Source organism: Eulemur rufifrons, chromosome 8 (genome assembly GCF_041146395.1).
Source record: "Eulemur rufifrons isolate Redbay chromosome 8, OSU_ERuf_1, whole genome shotgun sequence".
Lineage (NCBI taxonomy): Eukaryota > Metazoa > Chordata > Mammalia > Primates > Lemuridae > Eulemur > Eulemur rufifrons.
In genome coordinates, this window is record NC_090990.1 from 95,684,771 (window position 1) to 95,699,444 (window position 14,674).

The following is a 14,674-nucleotide window of genomic DNA, read 5'->3' on the forward strand; positions in this document are numbered from 1 at the left end:
AATCACTGGATGCCTACTATGTGCCAGGCACTGTTCAAGAATGTTCACAATGGTAAACAAGACAGACAAAAATCCTTGTTTTCATGGAGCTTACATTTTAGTGGAGAGGAGAGAGAATAAACAAAACAAATACATAAATTATTAAGTATGCTAGATGTTAAGTACCACAGAGAAAAATAAATCCAAAATCAGCTGGATGTGCAAGGGTGGGTGGGGCATGGTAGTGAGGAAGGAGTGGTTAGTGGTCACACTTCTCCAAAGTCTCTCTGAGAGGGACCATTTACATTAAAGACCTTATGGGGGCAAAAGAGTGAGCCCTATGGATACCTGGAGAAAGTGCATTCCAGGCAGAGAGAACTGCAAGTGCAAAAGCCTTGGATTGTTCTAGAAATAGCCAGGCGGGTGGGAGCAAAATGAACAAGGGGGAGAGTTATAGGAACTAGGTCAAAGAGAGAGAAATGGCCAGATCATTTTGATAGTTATAGGCCATTGTAATGATTTTGTTTTGTTTTGCTTTTGTTACTGTTTTAACTTTCTTTGCTGAAATACAAACTTTCTTTGCTGAAATACAAAGAGAAAAATTGTACAAATCCTAAGTGTCAGATCAAAGAATTATCCTAAAATGAATAAATCTGTGTAGCCAAATACAGATTAAGAAAGAGAACATCATCAGCACCCCAGAATCCCTCCTTCACAGCTCTCCTATGCTCTCCCCAGCTTCTCCTCAAAGACAACCATTCTCCTGACTTCTAACAGCATAGACTTATTTTACCTGTTTTTTAACTTTAAATAAGTGGAATCATACCATTGTAGGGTTTTTTTGTTTTGTTTTGTTTTGTTTTTGTATCTGGGGGTTTTTTGCTCAAGATTTTTCTTGTGACATTTACCCATGTGATTGCAAGAGGGAAAGGGGGTCTAGATGACAAATGACAGCATGTTCATGTGCTGATGGGAAAGATGTAGTGCAGGGGAGGAGTTGATGATGGCAATGTCCATGTGCCTGGAACCCATGACAATCCAGGAAAGAGAGAGGAAGTGGAAGCTCACCCAGGAGCTGAGTATCAGGATCTCAAGAGACGTTTGCTCCCCTACTCAGCTCCTCTCCTGAGAAATAAGAGATCCTGAGAAAGCTGAGGCCATGGTTATGGTTATTGATTCATCGACCCACTCAAACATTTCCACAGACCCCACTCTGTGTCAGACACAGTGCTGAGTGCTGAATGTAAGCACAATTAAGGCATCATCAAACAGGTAAACAGAGGAGTACAGAACAGTGTGATAAATGCTAAGAATTTGGGAAAGGATGCTAAGGAAGCACCTTCTTTAAGTATCATTGTGACCATTTCAGTTTTTTTTTTGCTCAAACATTGATGGCTCTGAGAGAGGCTCATAAGAATGTGGCCATTATATGTTACTTTGACATTATATTTACTATTTGTATATTTATCAGTTTTATTTCCTCAACTACTATGCTATATAATCTTTTTGAGAGTAGAAAAGATATCTTCTGGTATCATGAAAAGAGCACAAAGTAGTTAGAAGATCTAGGTTTGAATCTTGACTCTGCTATTCGTTAGCTGAGTAACCCTCGGAAAATTAGTTAACCTTTCTGTTTCTCAGCTTCTTTATTTATAAACAGAGATAATGACATCCATCCTCCCTGCCTCTCAGAATTCTCAGCATCAATGAAATCATGTATAAGAAGAACTGTATACACCACAAATCCCTGACATTAGTCCCTGTTATTAGTCTTCTAAATTGCATGTGCCTACTATGTTGGACACATAGTAGGTAATCAGTAAATGTCAGGCTTTAATTATACTTCATCAGCAATGACTTGCAGTTTTTGGAGTCTGTAGTTTCCTGTCCCGCATAAGCCTAATGCCCTAAGAATTCAGAGGCTGGGGTCACAGAGTATGGTCATGACCCAGGAGGGACCAGCCAGTATGGGAGAGTGGACTGAGGCAGGGCCATCTGAACCAACTCTGCATTAACCAAGAGTACCAGACATTTTGTTGGGGGTGGAGCTGGCCAGGGGGTGTGGTTCCAGGGACAGTTTTAAAGCCTTTTCCTTCTGTATTTACAGGGCATGTAGTTTCACGAAACAGCTCAACTCCATTGACGGTGAATGGAGTTCTGGGGGAGTCAGTAACTCTTGCCTTGAAGTTTCCTGAAGGAAAGAAAGTCGATTCCATCACCTGGCTTTGCAATGGAACATCTATTGCCTTCATAAAGCCAGATGAAGCCAAAAGTCCAACCATCCATGTGACCAATCCAAAATGGGGAGAGCGACTGAGCTTCACCCAGTCGTGCTCCTTGCATCTCAGCAACCTGACAATGGCAGACACAGGATCTTACAGCAGCCAGATGACCACAGGGACCTCTATAATACTTTCCAGCTATACTCTGAGGGTCTTCGGTGAGTCTAAATGTGAGGTGTAACCATCAAATTGGTTTCACTGATCATCACCTAAGAGCACATTCAGGAATAACATTAATCGGGTGTCAAGCAGATGTTGGGGGGAGAGGGGATAGGTGTATACATACATAATGAGTGTGATGCACACCGTCTAGGGGATGGACACGTTTAAAGCTCTGGCTCGGGGCAGGGGGGGCAAGGACAATATACGTAACCTAAACTTTTGTACCCCCACAATATGCTGAAATAATAATAAAAAATAAAATAATAAAAATAAATAAATAAATAAATAAATGTGGGGTGTAATTACATATGGACTAAAAAACAATAATGCATTTCAATCCTATGTGACTGCACGTGCGCATGGAAGCCTAGTGGTAAAGAGTATAGCATTTGGAGTCAGAATGCAGTCCAGCAGTGAAGCAACCCTATGACATGGCACAGCCAGTTAGGGACAGAGCTGAGAATAGAACCTAAGTCTTGTGACTCCCAGCCCAAAATCACCTCACTCCCCCTTACACAATAAAATGGTCCTTTTCAACTAGAAATGTAGCAAAAGTAATGAAAGTGAACTATTCATGATACAGCTACCATGTGTATGACACACATCTGCCATGTAATCCTCACAAAAGCTCCATGAGACAGGCACAATCCATACCCTTAAGGCATGGCCTCAGTCACGGTAACTTGCCTACAGTCGCAGAGGTGGTAAGTGCCAGCACCTCCCACAGAACCACCCTGTCACGGTACCTCCCTTTACACAAATGCTAGTCTGACCCAATAAAGTGGTCTGTGTACAGGACAGTAGTCTACCTAGAAAGTTCTCTGTAAGGATGAGCTGATAAAGAGAAATGTCTTTTCTGTCAAGGTTATTTAATGTCTAACAATATTTTCCCTCAGACAGCTCATGTTGATTACTAGTCAAAACTCTGCCTCCCCAAGATTAAAGAATGAAAATGTCCACAACATAAAATTATGGAAACTATGATGAGATAGTTTCTGAATCAATACCAGAAAAAAAAATCTTTCTGGCAATCAATGATATTCAGAGATGCCGTGAATGGCTTTAGGATAATCACTTAGCAGCAATGTCATACGGGACATTCAAGCATTAAATTGGCAATCAGATGACACAACATCAAAGGCCACTGAGATTCTATAATTTTTATCTGCTAGAGAGTCCATAGTGTCTAAAATTCACTCAGAGTCCTTTGGGTTAAGACATGGTACCCCCCAAAATCACTCCTAAACTAAAATGTCTCCACAAATAGACTACATGTTAACCTTTAGTTTCCCCTGAGGATTTGATACATTTACCATGTTAGATTAGTCAAAGTCATGTCCTTGAAAGAACAGGACACGGAACAGGTAAATGTAATGGGAAAGAGAGGATGTCTGGAAAAGTTCTGTACAAGAGATTCCAACAAAAATGGGCAAAATCACCCTGGGGCAGTGTATTCATTTCCGGAGGCTGCTGAAACAAAATGCCACAAACTAAGTGTCTTAAAACAACAGAAATTTATTCTATCACAGTTCTGGCCAGAAATTCAAAATCCAGGTGTGGGCTGGGGCCTAGGGCACAGTCTGTTCTTTACCACTTCTAGATTCCGGTTGCTGTCACCATTCCTTGGCGGTCCTTGGCTTGTGGCTGCATCATTCCAGGCTCTGCCTTCATGGTCACATCACTTCCTCCTCTTCTCTATGTTTTCTCCTCTTCTGTCTGTCTCGAATATCCCTTTGCTTTTCTCTTATAAGAACACTTTTTTGTCATTGGATTTAGCACCCACTCATATGATCCTGGATGATCTCCTCATCTAACTTGATTCCATCTGCAAAGACCCCTTTTTCCAAATAAAGTAATATTCAGATTCTGGGAATTAGGACATGGATATATCTTTTGTGGGGTCATCAATCAACCCACTACAGGTAGGATCACTCTGGGTGACCAGTGAACATCAAGGCAGTGCTAGGACACTGAGAGAAGAAAGAAATGTGTAGTGGAAATCCTGGGAATAGACCCCATGCCAGGCTCCATCACATTAACTGAGACAATGTTCTTCTGACACTATTGAGAAGACCAAGCATGACTTCTGCAACAGCCACACTCATGAGGTTCAATGTCAATCTCTTTGGGGGCTTTTTGGAGTACCCCTTCTTCAAAGACACATACACATATGTGTAAGCTATACCAACTAGTTTTACAATAGTGCAAAGGAATTTCAAGTTATGAACTATATAAGTTTCTTTAAAAAAAAAAAATATTGACCAATCTCTCAGTATATGCCAGGATAGGAATGGCAAAGATTTGATTTTATGGACCAGTACCAGTTAATTGGTAGCGACTGCCTAGAGTTCAGTGTTAAGAAAGATGTTGAAGCCATATTAAGTTTATTCATAGAGTCTTTAGGGTCACAGACAATGTACAAGGCACTGTTCTGGCACTTGGAATACATCAGTAAGCAAAACAAAGAGCCCTGCCCTCACAGAGCTGACATTCTAGATGGGAAGTGAGGCAGTCGATAAACAATACCCATAAAAATAAACAAATGATACATAGTATGTAGGGAAGCCATGAGTGCTTCTCTCCCCTCCCACTTCTCCCAAGGGCCATCCTGTCCCATACTGATGTTTCTCATCATTCGGCTGTCCCAGACCTTGCTACCATCAACTGGGCAATAGAAGCAGAGTCACTTACAGAGTATGCAGGCCATAACATACAGCAAAAGTGGAACACAAAAACATCGAGCTGAAGGACTTTTTCACAGGGGACTGAGCCAGGCCTTTTGTCCTTAATCGGTCTTTTTTTCTCCACACAGAAAAACTGAGGAACATACACATTACCAGCCACAGTGAACTACCTGGGAATAGGACCTGCGAGATCCACCTGACCTGCTCTGTGGAGAATCCAAATGGCAATGTCTCATTCAGGTGGCAGACCTCAGGAAACATACTTCTAAGTGAACCAAACCTCACTATCTCCTGGGACCCCCAAAATTCCAGTGAACAAAACTACACCTGCATAGCTCAGAACCCCGTTGGCAATTTATCCTCCTCTGTCTCTGCCCAGAACCTCTGCAAAGGTAATAGTCTGCCCCAGGTCTCTCTGAGAGCCCTGAGCAGCTGTGGGGTGTAGCACGTCCTCGCATCCCGTGTGATTCCCAGTACAGCAGCCTGGTGGGAGGCAGCCGCTGCTGGGAGAGGACAGATGCCCTCGGGAGCTCTGTGCCTCTCATGGTTCCCAAAGGTCTCCTTTCTCCCTCCGTCCCTCCCCTGCTCCTCTCGCAGCCTCTCCTCCAGCCCACTCAGAGCCCACTAGCAAAGGCTTCAGGAAGGCAGGGTTACTTTCTCCCCCTGACTCCACTGGCCCCCACCCTGCCCTGCTTGCCACATGGGACTCCCACTCCCTGAAAGCCTGCCTGCCCAGAGCCCCAGAGCCTCTGAGTGTAGACAAACCCACATAGCTCCCATAGGCTCCAAGAAGAGACTCTAGGAAGGCCTCACTCAATGTATCTCAAGTGCTACTTCTTTTTTCTCTTTTCAGGTGTTAAGAAAAATCCACACCCAGATATCATATGGCTTATGATTGTGGCTCCAGGGATATGCATAGTCTTCATTGTGCTGTTTTTATATGTTTGGAGAAAAAAAAGAGGCAGGTTTTCTTTCTTGCATCTTGTCTGTTCTCCAAGGTTCCAGGGATTTAGAGTCTGGGACCTCTGATTGCCAAGGATCTCTTGTGGAGCACAGGGGAAGGGAGGAAGGATGCAAACCCTGGCTCAGCTGGTCCACTGGGATGACCCGTGGGGTGTGACCACACACCTGCTAATATCCTGATGGAGATGTCCTACTGGCAACCTCAGGGCTGCCTGTCCTTCTTTTGGAGTCCCTCTTGCCACATTCTCTAGAGAGACACCCATGGGTGGGGGCCAGAAGACTTCTCTTACTGCAGTCACACATTTTAGTGTTCTGGTTTTATCTTTCAGGTTCTCATTATTTGTCTCCATGGCAAGGCCAGGGTCCGGGTGAGCATCCAGATTTTTAACTCCCAGTCATGGAGCAGACAGGAAGACCCAAATGGAAGAGGAAGGGGGATGGCAAAGGGCTGGATACTGAGAGAGGACAGAGCCAGATGTCAGTACCCAGACAGACCACATAGTGTGAGGGGAGCTGACCTGTAACCATGGGACCCATATGGTCCCTCACAAGCATGCAAACTGGTCACTCACAGTTTCTTATGATGAGATCAGGGTCACTGCCTACCCTGCTGATGAATAAACTAAGTGCCAGTGAAAGGGATCATCCACTGCCACCCAGCAAGTACACGGCACACATAGGACTAGAGCAGCAAAGGCACAAAACCAAACAGCCTGGCTGCATCACTACTGTTCAGCCAGGGTGTGGGCAATGGATAGACACAGTTGAAAGTGATAGTGTGATATAGAGTCCCATACACAGCCTCCAGACTCAGATTGGCTTTGAGTCTTATTTCATGGATGAGTGATGCATGACATCACTTGCACAGGAAGGGGCATGAGGCTCAAGTCAGAAGATGTGCATTCAAGTTCCTGTTTCATCACTTCCTGCGTGACTTTGCACAAGTCAATTGAACTTTCTGGGCCTCCAGTTCCTCATCTCTAAAATAATTAAATCCAACTTAAGGACCTCTGAAAAGTTTAATAACATCCCATGTGTGAGCTAATTGGCTCCATTCTGTTCACCAGTGAGGAATCTCTAGCTCTTCTGTAGGCAGTGCTATTTGGTCCCAGAAGCTTCCTGACCCATATGTGAAGCCTCAGGGAGACTCTGAAGCTTTAGGGTCCTTCAAGAGCACCCCCAACCCCAAGACATGAGGTCAGAAATAGACCACATGACTGAGAAGGTTCTGGTCAACCTAGACCTCCAAAGACTCAAAAATGAATGAACCCTATGGAAGGTTGATGCTTCGAACAACTGCCTATCTGGGGACAGAAAATGCTCTGGAGGAGGCAAGGTCCTGGGAGAGCAGTCCCAGAGTTCTTCTGCCACTGACCGTGCCTTCCTGTGTTAACAGCAGAGTCCACGAGGAACACAGAGAATGTTTCAGTCTCTCCAGCCAGCAGCACTGTGTATGCTTCAGTCACTCATCCCAACAGGGTGAGTCTTTCAGCTTCATACTCCATCACTGTCAGTTTTACAGTCATTATTCATAAATTGTCGCCACCGTGGTCGTCTGACTGATCAAATGATCAACACCACTGAGGGGGGAGAAGGCAGCCACAGTGGCTGCAAAGCTATGTGCAAGACCATTCTAGCATCTGCTGGCTGGTTTGCCGCTCTTGCGGGAGAGGATGTTTATTGACGCCCTGCTTTACACTGTTCTTTTTTTTTTTTTTTTTTTTGAGACAGAGTCTCACTCTGTTGCCCAGGCTAGAGTGAGTGCCGTGGCGTCAGCCTAGCTCACAGCAACCTCAAACTCCTGAGCTCAAGCGATCCTCCTGTCTCAGCCTCCCGAGTAGCTGGGACTACAGGCATGCACCACCATGCCTGGCTAATTTTTTTCTATATATATTTTTAGCTGTCCATATAATTTCTTTCTATTTTTAGTAGAGGTGGGGTCTCGCTCTTGCTCAGGCTGGTCTCGAACTCCTGAGCTCAAACGATCCGCCCACCTCGGCCTCCCAGAGTGCTAGGATTACAGGCGTGAGCCACCGCGCCCGGCCTACACTGTTCTTAACTGCTTGATGCATCAGTAAGTCACTTCAGCTTAATTACAAGCTGCCCAGAAGTGCAAATTACGTCTTCCTCTATATCCTAGCAGGACACTCAGTAAAGACTTGCTAAATGGATCAGAGTTCCATTAAGTTTGAAAGTTTCCTAAGGAGATAGCTTTATGGCAAGGGGTTGGCTCCTCACTCTGGATATAGGGGTGTAAGGTGTTAGAGGACCTCAGAAGTAGTCTCTCAAGAGGGGAAGGGGGCAAGAATTTGCAACTCCTCCGCAGTAGCAGCCACTAAACCATGAGAAGCCCTCACTCCTTCCCTCCCCCCTAGCAACATAACAGGATGGCCTCAGTCATGCATCGACAACTCCCCATTACCCCTAAATAAACCACCTGCAGGTGGCAGGTTTCTAAATAATACTATACATGCTGGGAGGCCAGTTTTCATGTCTTCTGAAAAATAAGCCAAGAAAACTGGCATTTTCCAAATGATGAAAGCAATGATCCAGCTACAAATCTTGGATTCCCTAAGTAAATCTCCCCTTACACAGCCTCTCACAGGTATTTGTGAAGGAAGCTCCTTGAAATTCCTCTTGAATTTGCTGAAACAAATTCAAATTCAAATCAAGGCTGAATCACTCTCCAACAAACCAAGAAACTAATCTCGCGCAAATTTGTTAGCTTTGTCTTTAACAAAAATCATTGTACTTTGGAGAGTTTCTGAGGTCTTGATAATTCTTTAAATATTCCTTAATTAATTTAAAGTGTCAAAAAAATTGAGCAGGTTCTTTGAGTGGCGTGGGGACTTCCGCTGCTATTACTGTTCTGTGTATTCCAGGCAGAGCCGTGCTTAAGATCACGTGTTCCTATTCTACCAGTTCTCCATGTTTGAGGAGACCCCAGTGACATGGTGACCAGGCAGTTAGAATTATAGTGAAAAAATGAAGCAAGCAAAATGGCAGCTCTAGTTATAGCTAGTAAAAATCTGAGACAAAAGATATGACAGCCATTTGGTATATAAGTTTTTCTTTAAGATGAAGGAAGGAAAGTAGAGTTGGATGCAGGACAAGAACAATTCCTTCCCTTTGTACAACAAGGCTGCCTTTCTGTTTCTCTCTGGTCCTTGATCCCACTGGTTTGCTGGAGTATTGCTCTTCTATTTGGGGTTCAAGAAGTGCCACTAAACCTTCACAAGTCTGAGAGCTGGTGGTGCCTGGTCTCCTGCTAAACGTGCCCTGTCCTTCCTTGCAAAGAACTTTGACATATTCTCTCTTTCATCACACTACCTTTCCTAGCAATATACCTATGTATGAATCTCTTTGTCTCTGTGTAAACCAAATGGGTATGACTCTTTTTACAGGAAACAGAAATCCCAACACCTATGAAAAACAATGATTCTGTCACAATTTACTCCACAGTTAATCATTCCAAAGAGGTAAGCCCATGATTGCCCTATGTTCTTACATTCTTACCTTTCTCTTCAGACTTATGATTTTGCAAATAAAGCAAAAGTAAAAGGGTCATTTCACAGATGCACAAATAAGAGCAGGATACAGAAAGTCTCAGGACATCACCAAAACATATTCAAGAAGTTGTCTTGCATTAGGGTCACCATGCAAAACTAAGTTTCAACCTACTTATTTTTTAATTTAATCCTGCCTTATCTTATCAATGTTCCTACTCGCTGCCTATTGGTGGTCTTCAGTCCTCTTTCTGTAGCCAAGATGGGTGGGTTGAGATTCTGGTCCCTATTTAACTACTTAATCTTCCTCTTTTACCCATAGAATAAACCCACTTCTCCCAGGGCAACTGCCCTTGACAACGTTATGTAAGTTGCTGAAAGGTCTCAAAGGAATTCGGGAATGATATATCTTCTCCTGATCCCATGGAGAGGACAAAGAGCAGGAAGCTTGAGTTTGTGCCTGGCAACAGAATCTGAATATCTAGGATTATCACCTCCAGTCCTTCAGACTTGAACCTGCTTGCCTAGGTCATATACCTAAGGATAACATCATTTCCAGCATGCGATCCAAATATTTTCCAGTCCACTCTGGACCAAAACATGCTTCAGATAACACAACTGAGTATTGACTTTCTCTTTGGTAACTGAGCAAATGGAATTATGGTTGACAGAGAGATTATGGATTTCGGATTTTTGGATCTGGTATGCTCAATTTGTACAACTTTTACTAGACATATCACCTGGGACATATTACGTAACCTCTTGGAGCTTTTGTCTCCTAGACTGGAAAAGTGGGAGGATGGTAATACATTAGCTCCGTTGCGCAAGCCAAGAATCTAAGTCATCCTTGACTTCAGCTTCTCTATCACCAGGCCCTTTGGACTCTACCTCAAAAATATATCCTGGACCTATCTATCCATTTCTCTCCAACTCCTTGACCACCATCCTTTATTCAGCCATCACCACCTGGAACCTGGAACCTATAACAACCTTGGAACAGCTCTCCCCACTTTTGCTCTTGGCCCCTTTCAATCAATTCTCCACAAGATAGCCAGAGCAATGTTTTTAATAGAAAGCAGATCTTTGACTTGCCAGCTAAAGCCCTGCAGACTTCCCATTGCACTCAGAATGAAATCCAGTCTGCATGACCCTGGATAGTCTGACCAATCTCCAGCCTCAACTAGCATCACTTTCCCCACACCCTCTCTATTTAGCCTCCTTGATCATCTTTCAGCTCCTCTATTAGAGGAAAAGGTTCTCTATATTAAAGTCATTTACATCTGCCTGAAGGCCCTTCCTCTGCCTCCTGGGTTCCTCTTTATTCTTTATTCATAGCTCAAATATATAACCTCTTAAGGGAGACTTTCCCAGACTTCTCTACCTAAAATGGATCCCCTTATTATTCTATCACATCTTCCATGTCATTTATCATTAAATGACATTAAATATTTATTTTTATTTTTTAATGTCTATTTCTCCCACTATACCATAAGCTATTTAGAAATGATGACTGTTCTGTTTATCATTGTAACCCTAGCACCTAGCATAATATCTAGCATGTTGCAAATGTTCAATAAATATTTTTTAATAAATAAATAAATGTGTAATGGGTTTTGTGAAAATGAAATAAGACAATATACCTGAAGCTCTTAGCAGTTTCTAGCACATAAAAGAGCTCAATAAATATCAGTCATCATTGTTGGTATTATTACTAATGTAATTAATATAAGTTAATAATTTATTATTATTAAATTACATTCTCCTGAACTCAACAGAATCTTCTTACAAACCCTCAGCACAATAAAATATGTGACAAAGACTAGCTCTCAGGACCTCATGATTCAAAGGGAAGTTGGAGCAGGAAAAGAGGAGTGGAGTGGGGAAGAACTGAAATAATGACTGCAAACAATACAAAAGGAAAACAAAATTCACCAAAGTTAAATTAATCTCAAATGCTGGCTATTAATTACATTATCAGTCAGTGGAATGGGACAAGACAGAGAAAGCTTAATTTGGAAGAAAGAAGTGCTTCCAAAGAATAAAGTCATGGAGACTTCAAAGAAAAGAGAAAGAAGAGAGTTACTGTCATATCCATATGGCCTAAGGCTTAGGGAAATCTTGCCAGGCAGATAAAAGAGTACCTTCCTTATCAAGAGGATCAAGAATAAAAAGCTGTGCTCACTTCAGCAGCACATATACTAAAAATTGGAAAAATATAGAGAAGATTACCATGGCCCCTGCATGAGGATGACATGCAAATTCGTGAAGCGTTCCATAACAAAATAAATATATAAATAAAAAGCTTACTTTTTTTGAAGGTCCTTCAGAGGGAGAGAAGAAATAATCTGTGAAGTCAGGGCAGGTAGAGAAATACTTTCAACACCTAGGGTGTCCAAAATCAGCAAGAAAATTAGGGGATATGTCATGGAAGGGATGGCTGATCCATCTAGAGCACGAAATCTACCAGAATCTACTGAGTCTGGATTGCACTGGGGAGGATCACAGCTAAAACAAAAACTAGACACACGTGTACAGATATCTATAAGGAGAGTAAAAAAAGAGCTTACAAGCAAAACTAAACTTATATTTCACTCTATATCAGCTAATAAAATACAGACTTCCTGATTCTTATATTTCCTTCAATCTTTTAAACCTTCTCCATATTTATTTTCAATGCCACTCTCTTTTCTCTTGGCCTCTGTGACTCTACATTCCAGTTTTCCTCCTTCCTTCCTAGCTGCTTTTCAGTCTCCTTGTGAACCTCTTCCTCCTCTGTAGGACCAGTGAAGGCTGGTGCTAAGGCTCAGACGTGGGTCCCTTTCATTTCTCCAACTATGTGTTCTCGTTATCTGATGTCAATCATTTCTATTCCTATAAGCTAACTGTTCCCAAACTTATACCTTTAGCACTGGCCTCCTGGCTTACACCACTATCTACTTGGCATCTCCACTTGTATATCTCATCAAAGTTGTTTTAAAAAATCAAAACTCTTAATTTTTTCTCTCCAAGCCTTTCCTTCTACTATTCTTTTTCACATCAGTTAATGGCACCACTGTTATGAGACATTCTTGATCAGATCTCCTTTATAGGCCTAAAGACCACCCAGTACTCACCATATAATTAATCATTTTCTTCTCTTGTGAGAAACAAATGAGTTTAACCAATGATAACTAATCCATTGTTCTGAAGGTAAATATTAATACATTAAGACCTGAATGCCTCGTTCCCAAAGATATTTTATGCATTTTGTAAGCAGGGGGAAAAAAATGCAATGCTTACAAAATTCCTACCAAAAAAATTTTTTTTGTCCAGAAAGTAAGTTTGTTCTTTATTATTTTTACTGGAGAATGGAGGAAACTGTAGACCCATTAAACTGCTTTGATTGAGGTAAGATGGCTATAATTAGCTGTCCTAGGAAGGTAATGAAAGGGAATACAAATCCTCTCCCCTTTTCAAAAGCCCGAGTCATACCCACTGGGCAGTCACAAACATTTGTCATGGCCTACAAGACCTTTACTCACATCTCTACCCCTTCTTTTACAGTATCCCAGCCACACTGTTCTTCATCCTGCTCCTAGAGTAATCCAAAAGGTCATTCCTGCTTCTGCGCCTTTGCACTTTCAGTTCCTTCTAGAACATCTTCTACACACACGCACAGAAGCTGGCTAATCTTTATTCATCCCTCAAGACCCAGCTTCTACATCACTTCTCCAGAGAAGCCTTCCCTAACATACTCACCCTCACCTCCAGCTAGGTCAGTTCTCTCCGTTATTTGGTCTCATAGATCCCTGTATTTTTCTAATCATTTATAAAAATTGTAATTTTATCAGTATTTACATCATTGTATATACATATATTATCCATGTATAAGTATGTATCTAAGCTCCACTGGACCCTAAGTCCTAAGAGAATAGGGACAGTGTCGCCAGCACCTCACCTAGTACCCTAATCTATCAAAGTAGACACTCACTAAATACTGAACTAATACATGAACAAACAATAGATAGGAAGTAATTTTAGTGGAAAGGGGTGGAGGAGAGAAGTTTTAAAGACTAGAGAAAGAACCAGGGTACAGAATGAATGAACTAAGATTGTTAGAATGCAACCAACATTGGGGAATGTTGAGAACCTAGTAGGGGTTCCTTCTACACAGAAGGGGCAAGTCTTCAAAGGAATCACACCAGGATGACAAACCCCAAACTTCCTCATCACAATAACCCGATCTGCCTCTGAAATCTCAAATTGAAATTACCTCTCCCCCTCTTTCTTCCACTCCACCTATACCCACTGGTATTTCTTCCCTTGGCTCCTATCTGACTATCTTTAGTTCTTTGTTCACAGATGAATGAAGCCATTATTAATACTCTATACACCCTCTTCCTTAGCTTTCAGCTCTGCTGGGCCAATATCCAATCCAAAGTATTCCCTACCCCCATCCTGATTTCGCTAACCTGTAGAGCCCATAAGAGGAAATCATGAACCATGCAGCACACCACAGGTCCATTCAATTTCTCTTTGGGCCTTTGTCCCATTCAATGATACTTTTACTCCCCCAGCTATTCCACACTTTCTCCACACTTTACATATTCTCGATCATACCACCCTATCAGCTATCCAATGGTTCCTAACCCCTCAGCTGCTCATTTGAATCACCTGGGGATTTTTAAACTACCAAAGCCAGGACCAACCTCCAGAGATACTGATTTAATTGATCTAGGCTGGGACTCAGGCAACACTATTTTTAGCTACCCAGGTGATTCCAGTGTACCACTCCCTCCCATACACCCTTAATTTCTTTGTCCCTCAACTTTGTCTTGTACCAGACATGCCAAAAAATAATATTAAATAATAATAATAAAAGTCAATACTTTTTAAATCCAACTCTTTGACTCATTCATGCCTGAATTTGCACAACTAAAGGTAGCTGGAGAAAAGCACACAACCTCGCTGATTATTCTCACTTAAATTTATGATCCCTAACCTTAATGCTGCCAGCCAATTATCCTTTATTACCCTAGTTCATTCTGTCACTCTCCTAGACAACTAGAAGATGAAAGCAGGGAAATAATGGGGAGCATGAATCTTCCAATACTTCCAC

General features: G+C 42.2%; 1 protein-coding gene and 1 non-coding gene across 2 annotated transcripts; both read left to right on the forward strand.

Moving 5' to 3' along the window:
• Positions 1-982: 982 nt before the first annotated feature.
• Positions 983-9,946, forward strand: SLAMF6 (SLAM family member 6). Its single transcript, XM_069479199.1, has 8 exons — positions 983-1,058; positions 2,087-2,419; positions 5,236-5,499; positions 5,961-6,068; positions 6,400-6,438; positions 7,467-7,549; positions 9,475-9,549; positions 9,899-9,946. Exons 1-8 carry the CDS (start codon positions 983-985, stop codon positions 9,944-9,946), a joined length of 1,026 nt encoding a protein of 341 aa, XP_069335300.1.
• A 1,804-nt stretch (positions 9,947-11,750) lies between these two features.
• LOC138391078 (U6 spliceosomal RNA) lies at positions 11,751-11,858 on the forward strand. Its single transcript, XR_011234717.1, has one exon. It is a non-coding gene; the product is annotated as a U6 spliceosomal RNA (small nuclear RNA).
• The last annotated feature ends 2,816 nt before the right edge of the window (positions 11,859-14,674 follow it).

Coding starts and splice junctions, on each gene's coding strand:
- SLAMF6 (XM_069479199.1), top strand. CDS start 983: ATGGCAATGTCCATGTGCCTGGAACCCATGACAATCCAGGAAAGAGAG. Junction 6,069..6,399: donor TGTTTGGAGAAAAAAAAGAG/GCAGGTTTTCTT, acceptor TTTATCTTTCAG/GTTCTCATTATTTGTCTCCA. Junction 7,550..9,474: donor CAGTCACTCATCCCAACAGG/GTGAGTCTTTCA, acceptor CTCTTTTTACAG/GAAACAGAAATCCCAACACC.